The sequence below is a fragment of the Rhodnius prolixus genome, unplaced genomic scaffold, assembly GCF_049639745.1.
Source record: "Rhodnius prolixus isolate KJV_2025 unplaced genomic scaffold, Rpr scaffold_8, whole genome shotgun sequence".
Taxonomy (NCBI): domain Eukaryota; kingdom Metazoa; phylum Arthropoda; class Insecta; order Hemiptera; family Reduviidae; genus Rhodnius; species Rhodnius prolixus.
In genome coordinates, this window is record NW_027411593.1 from 29,199,548 (window position 1) to 29,213,933 (window position 14,386).

General features: G+C 30.5%; 1 protein-coding gene, 1 long non-coding RNA gene and 1 pseudogene across 7 annotated transcripts in view; 2 read left to right on the forward strand and 1 right to left on the reverse strand.

Annotated features, from left to right (window-relative positions):
* hwt (SH2 domain-containing adapter heavyweight) overlaps window positions 1-14,326 on the reverse strand; it is a 221,008-nt gene extending 206,682 nt beyond the window's left edge. For both annotated transcript variants that reach the window (XM_074122204.1, XM_074122203.1), the window contains exon 1: window positions 13,987-14,326. In XM_074122204.1, coding sequence (XP_073978305.1) covers window positions 13,987-14,295 — 309 coding nt within the window. In that variant the 5' untranslated portion in view covers window positions 14,296-14,326. The remainder of the gene's footprint in view (window positions 1-13,986) is intronic.
* LOC141451118 (uncharacterized) overlaps window positions 1-14,386 on the forward strand; it is a 16,889-nt gene continuing 2,503 nt past the window's right edge. Inside the window, exons 1-4 of one of the 5 annotated variants that reach the window (XR_012456538.1) lie at window positions 1-469; window positions 631-714; window positions 10,869-11,085; window positions 12,226-13,987. This is a non-coding gene — a long non-coding RNA (uncharacterized lncRNA). Of the gene's footprint in view, window positions 470-630; window positions 715-10,868; window positions 11,086-12,225; window positions 13,988-14,386 lie in introns of those variants that run through there. The other 4 variants (XR_012456539.1, XR_012456537.1, XR_012456540.1 and 1 more) reach the window with 4 other exon arrangements.
* On the forward strand, window positions 2,366-4,566 carry LOC141451111 (thioredoxin reductase 1, cytoplasmic pseudogene; annotated as a pseudogene).

Sequence of the window (14,386 nt, forward strand, 5' to 3'; positions counted from 1 at the left end):
AATCGAATAATTACATTATGTTAATTAGAATTATGATAATAAATGGCTTAAATTAAAGAAATTAATGATTTTTTATTAATTTATCATTATTTGTTTTAATTGAAGAAAACGAAAATTGATAGAAACAACAAAATATTGTAAACAAAAAGACTTCCTATCCACTTCTATATCCTGATACAAAACTTCAAATTTTGACATTGTTTAAAGTTGTGAAAAGTATTTTCCAATTAGCAGAGCACTCTGGTGGCGATTTTTATCAACAAATTATAAACAATAACCTTATTCTTTTGTTAATCAGTTGGTATTTGATGTATGTATGTAGAAGAAATGGGGCTTTGATTTCATTGTTTTTTGAAATTTATAATTTTGATTTTCGGATAGGATATAAGCCAACCGACATTATTCCAATGTGACTCATCAGGTCGTATTTTCGCTTGGAAAGCTACAGCAATAATGGAATATGTCAACGGTAAAGCTACTCTTGAAAAAAAGTTTTATTTATTATTATTAATTGTATTTGTATTTATTGCTTATAAAGACTCGGCCTTATAGCAAGAGTTTGACAAAAATAATTTACACATGCTTATACGTATTATTATTAAAATATTATTGTTATTTTCCATTGGCTAGATAGACGAGTGAATGAATATAGGGCATATATAAGAGACCACAAACGCTGCTCCTATAGGATCTGTGGATTTTAACAAACTTCCCGTAAGTGTTAATTTTTTTTTAGCCTTCTGCTGGATATTTGGGATAGTTCTGTTGGGAGATAAGGATAGACTTTCCTCTACAGTGACATTTCGGTGTAATTTACGATTTAAAAAACTATAATGGAAATATATATAAATTAAATAAGTTTCAAAATTCTGAATTTGAAGGAAGTACTACACTAAAACATTGGGTACTACTAAAGCCCTGTTGAATAATTCCAATTTTCATAAAAGTAGAAGCTAACACTAAAAATAAATAAATCATTATATAAGAAGCAAAGTTCAGCACAAAACCAAATAATTAGCATTTTTTATTTATATAGGCAAAAATAAAAAAATAATTTCTTATATCAAAACAAAAATTTAATCTTTCAATATAAAATTGAACTTTAAAATTGAGATAAAATTGAATAACTTTTTTGATAGCCTGTGTTTACAACTGTACTAATAATAAAATCTGTTTAATTTTCAAACTGTTCAATGAAGAAGAATTGTACAAAATGGGATGGATATTGGAAACCATAGTTTCTATCAAAAGTCCACAAAACTTTTGTTGCCACTGAAAACTTATCTTGCACGATAAGAGAATGTAAAAGAAAAAAAAACCAACCATATTTGGTTTCTAGATAAATAGATAAAGCATGGAGACATGACACTTCTAATCAAATATTTTTTATTTTCAAATGTAGACATAATAGATTTCTCTCACTTTCTTCAATAAAACCTGCTGATACTATGAAGTTACCTTTTTTTACATAGTATGTAGACTCTTCATTAAATTCGTTGTTGTTTTTTTTTCTATTCAAACAGTGTAGTCATAATAGATGGAACTCTAACCTTATTCCTCTAAAGAACTGCCCGAATACGAATTCTCCTACAAGAAATATTAAAAATTACAGATCTATGTAAGTTCAAAAAATTGAAAAAAAAGTTTAGATAATATCTTAGCAACCATTAGAATAAAGTGAAATTTTTTCACTCAGTTAAGTATAATCCCGGTTGAGAATTTTTTTTTTAACTCGGAATTTCAGCTAATTATATAATTCTCCTTAACATTACACGTTGGATGACCTTTCATCAAGTTGCGTCCACAACTCCTAACTCAGAAGTTTTATAATTAAATTTTTCTACAAATTTTCCCGAATAAAAGTTGTAGTTCAACGTGCAAAGTTGTTGCTTTTAAAAATAATTAAAAATTTCTATTTCCAACTGAAGGATTTTATTCGCTAAGTTACTGCAGGTCCTTTGAAAGTATTCAATCGAAGTATAAAGTCGTGTTAGTTTGTTTTTGAATTAACATACACAGACCATTTTCTAATAACCACTTTTTTGTATTCAAAGGACCTCGGAACATGTAGTTATTTACGGGGAAAACTCGATAATGATGAAAATTCAACATATGTAATTGCAATACTCGCCCTTCTATTTAGAAAAAAATAGAATAAACCAGAAAAAAAGTAGTTTTAAAAGAATCCACATGAAGCGCTACAAGTCGTTTACGTATCGACTACAACGCTACGGCTTTTAGAAATATAGTACTTCAATTGTCTCTTACTATTATTAAGCTTATTTCTTGTTTTTATATTTTATATTTTTTATTTATTTTCTTATTACTTAAATAGTTTTTTAATTAAAACAAAAAAATTATGGAACACTTGAAACCTCCAGATTCAGCTACCCCACTCCTATGTATGTACAAGGTTAAAATCATATGCTGGGTATTCCTAGGGAACAGTGAACAATTGGGTGAGTAGTGGTGATTCAGTAATATTTGGGCATTACATGTGTTCAGTGAGTAGTGACGTGGTTAAATTGTATCGTGAATAAAGCATTTACAATTAACATGGATGAAAATACGTATGTAGAATATATCAATAATTTACTGGCAAATAACAGAGTGGTGATATTCAGTAAAACATGGTGTCCATATTGCTATAAAGCTAAAGATCTTTTTAAAGACTTGCTTGTGCCTTATCATGAAGTTGTACTAGATACAATGGGTGAAAAGGGGTGTAAAATACAGGAAGCTTTAGAATCAATGACACAACAAAAAACTGTTCCTAATATATTTATTAACAGCAATCATATAGGAGGTTACACGAATTTATATCAGGCACAACAGACAGGAAGATTGTGTGATATTTTCGCAGGAGTTGCAGGCAATTACAATTTCGATCTCCTTATACTTGGGGGAGGTTCAGGTGGTTTAGCTGCGGCTCAGGAAGCTGCTGCTTTAGGCAAGAAGGTAGCTCTTTGTGATTTTGTAAAACCAACTCCTCTCGGAACTACATGGGATATTGGTGGTACGTGTGTAAATGTTGGTTGTGTTCCAAAAAAATTAATGCACCGAGCCGGTCTTATTAGCCACGATATGAAAGATGCTCCATTTTTTGGATGGAACACTACAGCTTCAGGTCATAAATGGGAAATACTAGTAGAAAACGTTCAAAATCATATAAAATCCATTAACTGGAACTACAAAAAGGATATGAAAAAACAAGGTATTTCTTATTACAATGGTTTTGCAAAATTTGTAGATAAACACACCATTGTCGTAGAAACTGAAAAGAATCAAGAAAAAGTTACTGCTGAAACAATTATTGTAGCTACAGGTGGACGACCAAACTATGACGATATTCCTGGAGCAGTTGACAATGCTATCACTTCTGATGACCTTTTCTCACTCCCAAAAAAACCTAAAAATACTTTAGTGATTGGAGGAGGTTATATTGCTTTGGAGTCTGCTTGTTTTTTACAAGAGCTGGGCAATCCGTGTACAGTGATGTATAGATCTATACTGCTCAGAGGTTTTGATCAACAAATGGCTGGAAAAATAGAAGAACATATGAAAGAATCTGGTGTTAAATTTGTTCAGCGCTGTGTTGTTTTAAAAATTTCTAGAGATGGTGGTGGAGAAGGTGGGCAAATAAGAGTGGAAGGAAAATACGAAGATGGAACACCTTATTCAGGTTCATTTAGCACAGTTCTTTTAGCAATAGGAAGGGCTCCGAATACAAGCGGAATAGGTCTGGAAGCTGTAGGTGTCAAGGTACACGAAGGGACAGGAAAAATTATGGTAGACGATTATGATCGCACTAATGTACCAAATATATATGCTGTAGGTGACGTGACTTTTGGAAGACCTGAATTGACACCGACAGCTATTCAAGCTGGTAAACTATTAGTTAGACGTTTATATACATTTAGTGTTATACATCCAACCTACAGATGCATACCTACAACAGTATTTACTACACTAGAATACGGATGTGTTGGTGACAGTGAAGAAAGAGCAGTTGAAACTTATGGAGAGAGTAACATAGAAGTATTTCACAGTTCTTTTTCACCACTTGAAAGTTCACTGGCACCAAGATTTGATTGGCGATGTTATGCAAAAATTGTATGCCTTAAAGAAGAAGAAAAAATGAAAGTAATCGGACTGCATATTTTAGGACCAAATGCTGGTGAAGTAACACAAGGATTTGCCTTAGCTGTTAAATTAGGAGCTTATAAAGAAGATTTTGATTTGTTATTTGCCATTCATCCTACCAATGCCCAAATATTTACCAAATTTCAAGTTACTAAATCTTCAGGAGAAGATGCTGATCTTCATAGGTGTTGCAGTTAGAATATTGTACTATTCTCTTTAAAAATAAGTATTATTCACAAAAACAAGGTTAAAAACAAATATATTTATCTCAACAATAATAAACAAATTTATTGTGTTACAATTTCTTTTTTTTTAGTTTTAATAAAAGTTTTATTTTTATAAGTATTATAATACCTTATAATGATGCAAAGCCAGTTGAACACAAGTTATTGAATGAACGTTGAATTGATGTTAAATTACATTTACCTGCAAGAAAACAAAAACAAGTATTTTTCAAAGACAATGAAGTATTAATTATTATTATTATTATTATTATTTAATATTTATTATTGTTCACTTAATTTAAAACAAATGTCCTGTAAATCTTGCAGTTAAGAAATAGCATGACAAATACAACAATAAAAATTGAATTAAAAAAAAACTTGTTTATTGATTTATAAATTATCCAGTATCTGAGGTAAGAATTCCATAACTTGATTGTTTTCTTAAATTGAACCCCATTGCATATCTGTTTTCTCTGGTTGAATGCAGACTTAAGTTATTAATGTTAAATTCAGGGGAATTTTTGGTGATCTTGACTCTTTTTGTTTGTTGAACTTTTTATTTTATTAAAATAAAATCTATGGAATAGAGATTATAAAAATTTGGTTGGAATTTTTATCTATTTTTCTGTGTTTAAACTCAGAATATTTGAATCACACTTAATTCTTACTAACAATATACACTTAAATACCATACAAAACGTTGAATCCCTTTAGTAAAATCGATTTTCTTAAAAGCTTCTTCAAATAGAGTGTCATAATATATTACTGCATCATTTTAATTTCTAATATTTTCTCGACAAAATTGAATTTGGAGTTTTTGAGAAGTTGAAAAATTTTGCTTCTCCGAATATTATTGCCTCTTCATTATTTACTGTTCTCTGTCCGAGTTAAGTGAAAAAAGTTGATGTAAAGACGAGGTTGTCTACAATATTGACAATCAGTCTTTATGATTCTGTTCAATATTTTTTAATTTCTCACATACGTTTACCCTTTCAGAGGAAAGCCCCTCAGTATTTGAATATGATAATTTTGAGAGAAAAATAATGTTTAAAGAAATTTTATAAATATTTTTAAAGCGCAAGTACTATATTACTAAATTGTTGTTCAATGATTAGTTAGTTAGTTGCTTTACACATGTTGCTGTAAACGTGTATTGGCGACTAGCATGGAAAATTCTCGGTAAATAGAGCTATGAATGTGAATTAACTTCTATCCTACAGAATTCGCCTCTTTTATATGCAGCACTTGAAATTATTCACCTGAACTTCCCTAAATCAAGTTCCAGAAATATTTTACAACAAAATAATGGAAAAACTAAAGATTTCATCTTAGTAGAGACTGCTGAAACTCATACCTTCAACATTTTATTACACTAATGTTTTAATAAACCATATTGTATGATAACATAAGACCTAATAATAATTTATTCTGTAATGATCAATTCTGGTTAACCTTAGTTTTAAACCATCAATCTCCCCAATAAAACTTTATATACTTTTGAAAAATGTTCAAAATAGGAACTAGGTTCTGATAAGCAGTATTATAATGTCAAGTTTTTCCTTTTTAAGAGCAAGTACTAAAAATATTTAAATTAACTTAATTTTGGATCAATATTCTAGCATAACGAAAACAAGAGAACACTGTCAGGAGGCCGGCAAATACATGTTCATGTACAATTTTATTAATAATCATGTAAACAAACGGATTAGAATTTTTTTTCTAATAAAATTAATTCATGGATGTTCTTTTCTTTGACTTGAACTAAGCTTTAAATCTGTCGGGTAATCAATTTAATTCAAAAATACTGCTCGGCTAGCCCTGCAGTTCATACAAATGAAAGGAGTCGTTCACACAATTATTAATAAGAATAAATGAATATTGATTAAGTGATATAAGAACCCTTGTTTATATTTTGTTTCTATAGGAGATTTTTATGAATGTTGGTATATGATGACTCACTAAGTCAGGGTAGCAGCAGCAGCATCATCAATGTAAAGGCTTCACCGTTTGATCAATACACATAAAAATTTATCCAACATTTCTATCGGTATTTTTTTCTCCTGATTGTCGTTAAGGGAAGTAATGAGATTATTTCAATAAAATAGAATTAAGAGTTTTTTACAGTAAATAATTTTTGTTTTGAGGTTGACTTTTTGTAAAAACAAACTGAAATCTGGCCATAGAACTCCATGATCTTAGTCCGAAGACAAATAACACTATCAATGGCCTCTCAGAGCCTAATAGGATGCCATGTTTGAGGTAGATTTTTATGGCAGGAACCCTTTATAGCCCAGGCTCAGCCTATCCATAATACCTTTTCTTTTAAAGAAAGAATTGCTTTTAAGTTTTATAAATCTTATATTTCTGCATAAAAAATAAGATTTTAAACTCAAAACGTTTTTTTCATGACATGTATTTTATATCATGGTGAAGATAAGTTCAATATTTTTCGCAGTTCGTTAGGAGAGAGGTTCTACTAGTATAAAATATAAGATTGGCAGTTACAGCCAGCACAGATAACAACAACCATGCTTCGCTATTGCGCGTGAATGAAGATCAGCGTGAATTATATCAAAACTTTGCTAAAATCCTTTAAATGACGGCCACCAGTCGGATTACCAGACATAGACTTATCTTCAGCCAGATAAGAGAAATGATTAGGGCTTTTGCTCGGTTTAAATCCGAGAAGTTTGGTCAGTCAGCATTGCCCTGACTCTGTATTGTATGTGCTCGCATTCTCCGAAGTCTAAGTTTTGGATCCTTCTCAAAGGTTCAAAGGCTTTACCTAAGTACTTATCAGTTCAACTAGATGGAGTTGCTAATGTTATTCAGTCCAACTTGGGCTGTCAGCGTGTTCTGTTACTTTTCCTAATGCCTAGAGAAGTTCTCCTAATTGCTATGCTCTCATCCACTTCTGTCAGATCATCTGCTAGATAGTTGGATCATTAGGCGAAATTCTCCTTTTGTGTGAGTTTATGCTCTTTCTTAAAGAACCGAAAATCGCAAGAAATTTTAAACTTAATTTTCCACTTCGATATAAGTTTTGCCACCTGTTCGGTTTTATTATTTTAAATTTATTGTTGAAATTACAATTTGGAAAATAATATTACTTAGCAATTGCAGAATGGAAATTCGTGTAATTTTTCCCAAAATATTTTCTTTTAACAACGAATTCTTATTCAAATTTAGTTTATTCAATTATTTTAATGAACTATTTACTATTTTCGGCATCATCTATTGTAAAAAAACTAACATTTCATTACATGTTTTTAATTTGCAGTCAGTGGATACATGAAAATTCTTAAAATCTAACACTAAAGAATTGTGAAATTGAAATCTCCGGAATTTGACATAAATCGTTGAAATTTTGGAGTGCTTTGTATAATTGATTACGTGATAAATAATCCTATTCTAATCAATAATCAATATCAGCTTTTAAACAAATGCTATGTCATTTATAGCGTAGGCAGATAATTCCGTGTGATTTTTGTCTGCTCTTATTTATCGTCAATAAAAGCATATCTAACTTTTGGGTGAAAACTGTAAAATTATAGTGAATTTAGGTATCATTTCAAAAAAAGTTAATCACAGGATTTGAGAATTTCCGCCAAATTTTATGAAAGGAAAAGAACTTTAATGACAAAAAATAATAAGAAGAAGAAATGGAGGTTATAATAATTGAAACATAAAATTTCATTGAACATTAATTTCAACAAAAGTTTTGTAGAGGATTAGCAAGGAGATTTGTAAGCTTAAACCGCGACTTAACATCATTTCTTGCAACTTCCTAAAGCATGAATCTGAATTACAAGATAAAGGTACTGTAAAGCAGTTAAAAGATCTACTGTAGAGTGGCTTAGAAAGTAACATCTCTAATCCAAGAGATTGTTGATATCTCTGCCCTACTCGATCAGGTTATAATAGCCCCAACAGACGACATTGTGATGAAAAAAATGAAAGTGAAGGACAAGTGACCTGTGTTCATTTGAAGGCATGTGATTTCATTCAGCAAAAGTCAAGTTGTAAAACGTTAACTGGTTCGGATTATCTGAAGGTCGTAAAAATCAGGCCAAAATATTCCTTAAGTAGGTAGGGATTAAATTAGGACAGTAGATTGGCAATGAATAATTTCGCTACACTTTTTGTTTAGAAAGTAGACAGATCCCAATGGGGCAATTTCAAACGTGCATTGTAATAAATAAAATAATGCTATACATTTTTCACAAAAAAAGAATTTTAAAAAACTGCCTTCATATTCAAAAGAATACCTCTAAAACTTTATTTGTAAACTCTTGAGTGTTACAAGAGATAATTAATGCTCAAATAATTTGCTTTTAAAAAACTTTTATAGTTTTAAAAGCTCTTACTTTTTCGGGAAATGCTTTGTGTCTGGCGATTGTACGATGAAATGGAACCATTAATTCAGTAGGTCAGTCAAGTAAATTCAAGATCTTGTCAGTAGTAATTTACCTTTAAACTCTTAAAGAAATTAGACTTGTTAAAAAGTGAAAATCAAATACATTCTTTTAAATTATATACTATTAAAACTAAGGCTACTTGATTTATCAGAATAAAAGTTGATAAAGTAAATAAAGCATTCCTACGGAGTTTGCCTCACGATAAAAATACCACAATACATCAGCTGTCAAATGGGGCACGCAATGACTATTGAAAAAAAAAAACCTTATCTTCATACAATACGAACATGTCTGTGGTTTTAACTAGTCAAACTTACGATTCTTTTCAGTTTAAAGAGTCGTCTGTAGGTAAAAGGTGAGATGTAAAAAAAAAAAAAAATTATGCAGGCAACGTTGAACTAAAAACGTAACATTAAAGGCGTTCAATGCGACTATTTTTTTGTGAAGTTCAACCTTAAGAGTTCATTATAGGAATTAAAGTCCCAAAAAAATCCAAAAACTTAGAACTGAAAAACACCAAAAAGGAGAAATGATTTTTGTTTTTCCTTTTCAAGTTTTTTTTTCCAAACTTATCGCATTACATGCGTATTTAAGAACTTAATTTTACCTACGTATTATTTTAAAGTGAAAAAAAATATTTCACAATTTTTTCAGGTAGGTTTAATGTCCAGCTACCAAAATTAAATGTACACGGAGGCGCATCAGCTTTATCAGTAATATTATTAAAATTTTTGCCGCAAATAAATAGCACCTACACAAAATAGAGGTCTCCCACTTATTTACCTTCACTCATAACCACTGCATAAGCCCCCAATTTCTTTTAATACAATTCTACTTTTCATTAAAAAATTCATATGGAAACTACAGTTTATGTTCTAATGCTAACATTTATTAAAGTAGTTATTTAGTTCGATTCTTGGAAACCGGAAATCTGCCTCGTGTTCTAATATAGCATTACTATATCTGCAATACTTTATTAATATTATCATTATTACTACGTATTATGTAACAAGTTTTACTATATAAGTGTAAAAAACAAATTTGTCATCTTCCCCGATAACCCTTTTTTAGATAACGTCCTCTCAGCTGAAGTGAAATTCTGTTATCGAATTAAAAGTGTATTGAAAGTCAATAATAATAATAGAGGATCTAGTTTAAGGGGATGTAAGAAGAGATTAACAGCTGTCATAGACTCCATCAGCTTTTCTGAGCAAGATGATATGAGTAGAATTCAGATGGTATGCCTCAGCGTGATATTAAGATATATATAAAATAATGATAATAATACATAAGTAAGATATATGAAGATAATCCTATCATCTGGCCATTCGACCTACATAACGCTGGGGTGCAGTAGTTCAGGAGGTATCTTAAGTACCAGACATTTTGCAGTTGTCTACATTTTTACTAACACGTACTAAATTTTATTTACAATTACTATTTAAATTACCAGACTGACAGAATTTCTTATCAGTATGATTCATTATATCCGCTGTCATAAAGATAATTTAGATATAATTCAGTTGTTTATTGAATAAAAAAATACGTTAAAAGTAAAGCACACTTTTCAAAATTAAAACAATATTTAATTTAAGCTATAGTACTGGTATCGCCTGGGTCAAGTATTAGCCTGAAAGCCTAAGCCAATTCGATCCAGTAGGGCTATTGTGGCAAAAGGACTGTTTGGGTGAGAACCCTTAGGAAAAGCCGCCAATCAGATATCTTTCTCTCGCTTCCCTAACCAAGATATTCTGAAGAAGACTCCTTAAAATGAAAGGAAACTGGAAGAATGCAAAATTTAACAATTAAATTAAGTCTGGTACCTTAATGGTACCTAAAGACAACATAAATTTTGAGCTTCCCTTTTTAAGCTAAGTATGTGTAAGAGAATAAGATGAAAAAGAGTAAGAGAACGAGTATTTCAAAAGAAAGAGGATCTCAAAAAAGATTTTTTTGGGGGGGCAAACCTAATCAGAAAATTTATCAAAAAAAAAAAAAAATTAAAACTCTTCTTTCTAAGATTTAAATGGAATATCAATAAAACCTAATATTAGAAGTGGGTGGTATTCACATATTTTTCAAGGTTGAAATGTGCAGGATGAGAGCACCCCAAAAGAATGTGCTAAGCCGAACACCAGGTGTACCTTCTGAACACATGTGGTTCTGTGAAGCCAGGTGGAAGGGCAGATGCATCCTAGATAAGAATGATACAACGAGCCACCTGCACATCAACAATAACAGCCCATAATCGCACCTTATCTACCCACCCTCTACTGCAGCAACAAAATCGATCAACTAAGGTCTGTCGAAATTTAAAACTTACTTTTGTCTGAACATCTTGCATTTCTTATCTATCTGTTCCACTATTAATCTTAATATGAATTCTCAAAACGATTAGTAGCAATCAAATACAAGGGGTGAACGAAATCTAAAAATAAGAAAAAGCAAACTCCTCATCATAACGTAAAAAACCAGGGCAAAAGAATTCAGGTCTTTCCAGCCACAATTATTCATTACGATTTTAGTAGGTTCCAAAAAATATTTGCGTATAGTTAGGCTACCAAAAAAGAAATTAATATTGAGACAGTAAATGTTGTATACTGTACGGAAAGAAAATGTCTTTTGGTGGCCACACCATATTGTTTTATTTTGGTTAGTAATATCTAGTTCAGCGTTCCCCAATCTTTTTTCATTAGTGTGTACCCCTAACATATATAATATATATAAAATAAATAATCGTATTCTTGATTTTATGTGTTGTAACTTTAAATTAACAGCAAAACAATCTGAATATAATGTGTCTTGTAAAGAACATATACATATGATATGTTCCTATTAAAAAAATCATTTATGAATAGGTAAACATTTTAAACCAATAACTATTGCAGGGGTCGTAAATTGAAACAGCAAAGCGTTAATAAAGGAGAAGTAAATTATATGCAGGCCATGTGTAATATTAGTCAAAACTAAAGCAACATTTTCTCGAATTTTTACATTTTAAAGAAATCATTCAATAATTTTTGATATACAAATATATTTACTTTTTAAAAAAATATTGCCGTATCGAATGATTACTTAATTCTTGTCAATTTATATGTTATTCAGTTTTATTATAATAATTTTGTAATTAAGTTGTAGGAATCATTTATTATATAATTTTTTTCTTCATTAATATATCTGTATAATTTTTATATCTTCCGCCATAATAACTTTTTTTTGCGTACCCCTAAACAATCTTTCGCGTACGCCAGTTTGGGAACCGCTGATCTAGATAATAGGATGTTCATAAAATACAAAATTTACATTTTTTTGAAAAGAAAATTTCAAATAAGTTATTCGACACTAACATTTCTTTTTTTTACGAGAGTAAAAGTTCGTACGAACTAAAAAGTACATTTTAATCGATAAAAACAGTTTTATTTATTTTTTGCCCTGAGTAGCGCAACCAATATGATTTAGTGTTGGAGGTTGTAGGGAAGGTGGTCGTCGAACTTTGCACAACTCTTCTATGGATCACCACCCACCAAGAGGTACGCCCGTTCTGGATACAACACCCAGTAGAATACCAAGAATACATTTCCTAGTTCAACTCTTATATAGAATCCTAGGTATCCATCTACTATATTCAATAATTACAAGTTCTTTCTTCCTAAATATAAAAATAAATAGTGTAAATTACCGACAATTTTAAATAAAAAATAAACTTTTCAACCTAGGAGGGCATTAAATAGCTTTGAGTGTTTATTTTACTTTATACTTGGGATAGACAACAATAATATTAATTTTGTTGAAAACACGCTTTTAATAAATAATATGTCATATGCCTAGTATTGTGTATAATTTTTTATACTGATCAACTTATAGAAACGTAATAAATTGTAAATCATTTCCAACAGTTGAAAAATCGCAAGAGTTCTAAATCTTCGATCCTACTTGCTTTATTTTGCATTTATTGATTGTAAATAAATCTATATATAACATAAATTCAAAAACTTGTGTACATATCTGTATAAAAAATAGTGTAAGCTCCTAGTTGATTGTAAGCGTTAAAAAGGTTCTAAACTTTTCGAATGTTCATTACTGATTTTATTTAAAATGGCATTTTTTAAATGAGGAGACTCTTATAAAGGAGTACTGTTATTTTTGTGATTTCTATTTACAAATTTGACACCTGAAAATTGTATTCCAAAATAATCAAAAGATAAGAAGATTTTGACCATTCCAGCAGATGAATGTAATTTTAATTACTGTTTATGAATAAATGTAAAACTAAAGTATGGCGTAAAATGCTCGCACCAATTCTTAACTTCCGTAAGTCAAACATAGTTTGACAAATTTTTCGCGTTTATATTTGCTGTTAAAAGTTCGAGATACGTGGAATTAATAATTTCTAAAGTGGGTTTTTCACCGGTTTTCAGTTAGTATGAATCAAATTTTCAAAATTAAGATTTTCCGGAAATATATGTCATGGTCTTTCTCTCAGAAAACGAAAAAAAAAGTTTTCAGATTGAATGAGTTGCGGAAATGAATACAAAAAGAAGTTAATACAAAAAAATTGAGTGCATAAATGTGATGTGAACCATAGTTCTTGAGGAACTCCATAATTCAAAAGATCTGCGTAATAGAAACAAAATAAGTAGGTATCCACATAAATTCAGAAATGTATCAACAAAATTCCTTGCCTAAGCTTTCATCTTATAACAAGAGATTTTCAAGTTTTCCAGATTTGAAAAACATTTTTGCAAACAAAAACAGTAAAAATTAGGCTTTCGATGAAGCGATTTTATTAGGCCTTCCTCTAGAGAGTATCACTTTAATTATTTTGAACCGTGAGATTCAATAATTGTGATGCTGACATAATTATTGACAGTTTTAAAAAATCGAATACAAACTCTTAAAAGTACTAATATTTCCTAAACACTTTTTTGTAATCTACATTAATTATGGAAATAAAGTAATAAATGAAAAAAATTAAATAAATACTGTAGAAATAAATACAGTTTGATTAAAGTATACGTGAATAGCTGAAGAATTAATGAGGTACTACTCAAAAGCGCAACAGCGTGCCTTATCACTTGAACGCATTGATAAGATAGTGGTATAAATAAAGCCATGCGGTGATAATGCACAGGTGGATTATTGATTGTAAATACTATATATATACATGTATACAAAGATATATAACACTTTCTTTTATTTACCTGTTTAGTTAGTTGTGCTAAATCTAATGCCGAATCTGTCCGGTCAAATCTTTCAAACTTGAAGCTGTTACTCCTATATAGTTCATTATCTTGTCTATTCTTTCTTCCGCACAATTTTCTAGTTATTAAACGCGGATTAAATTCAACTACAGGACTTACACCGCCACCACCACCGGAAGTAGCTGTCGAATTACGTTTCATAGGTTGTTGTATATCTGGTGTTTCTAAATCGTTAGTAGCTGGCGTTTTAACAGCTGTAGTAGCTGTACAATCGGGCTTATTCTTTATCCGCTTTAGCAACCGCTCCATCACTGGCGTAAACACAGACACCAACTGTGTATTCCTGGAAAGCGAGGAGTAGGACATTTCAAAAGAGGGGGTTTGCACAAAGATGGGCCTA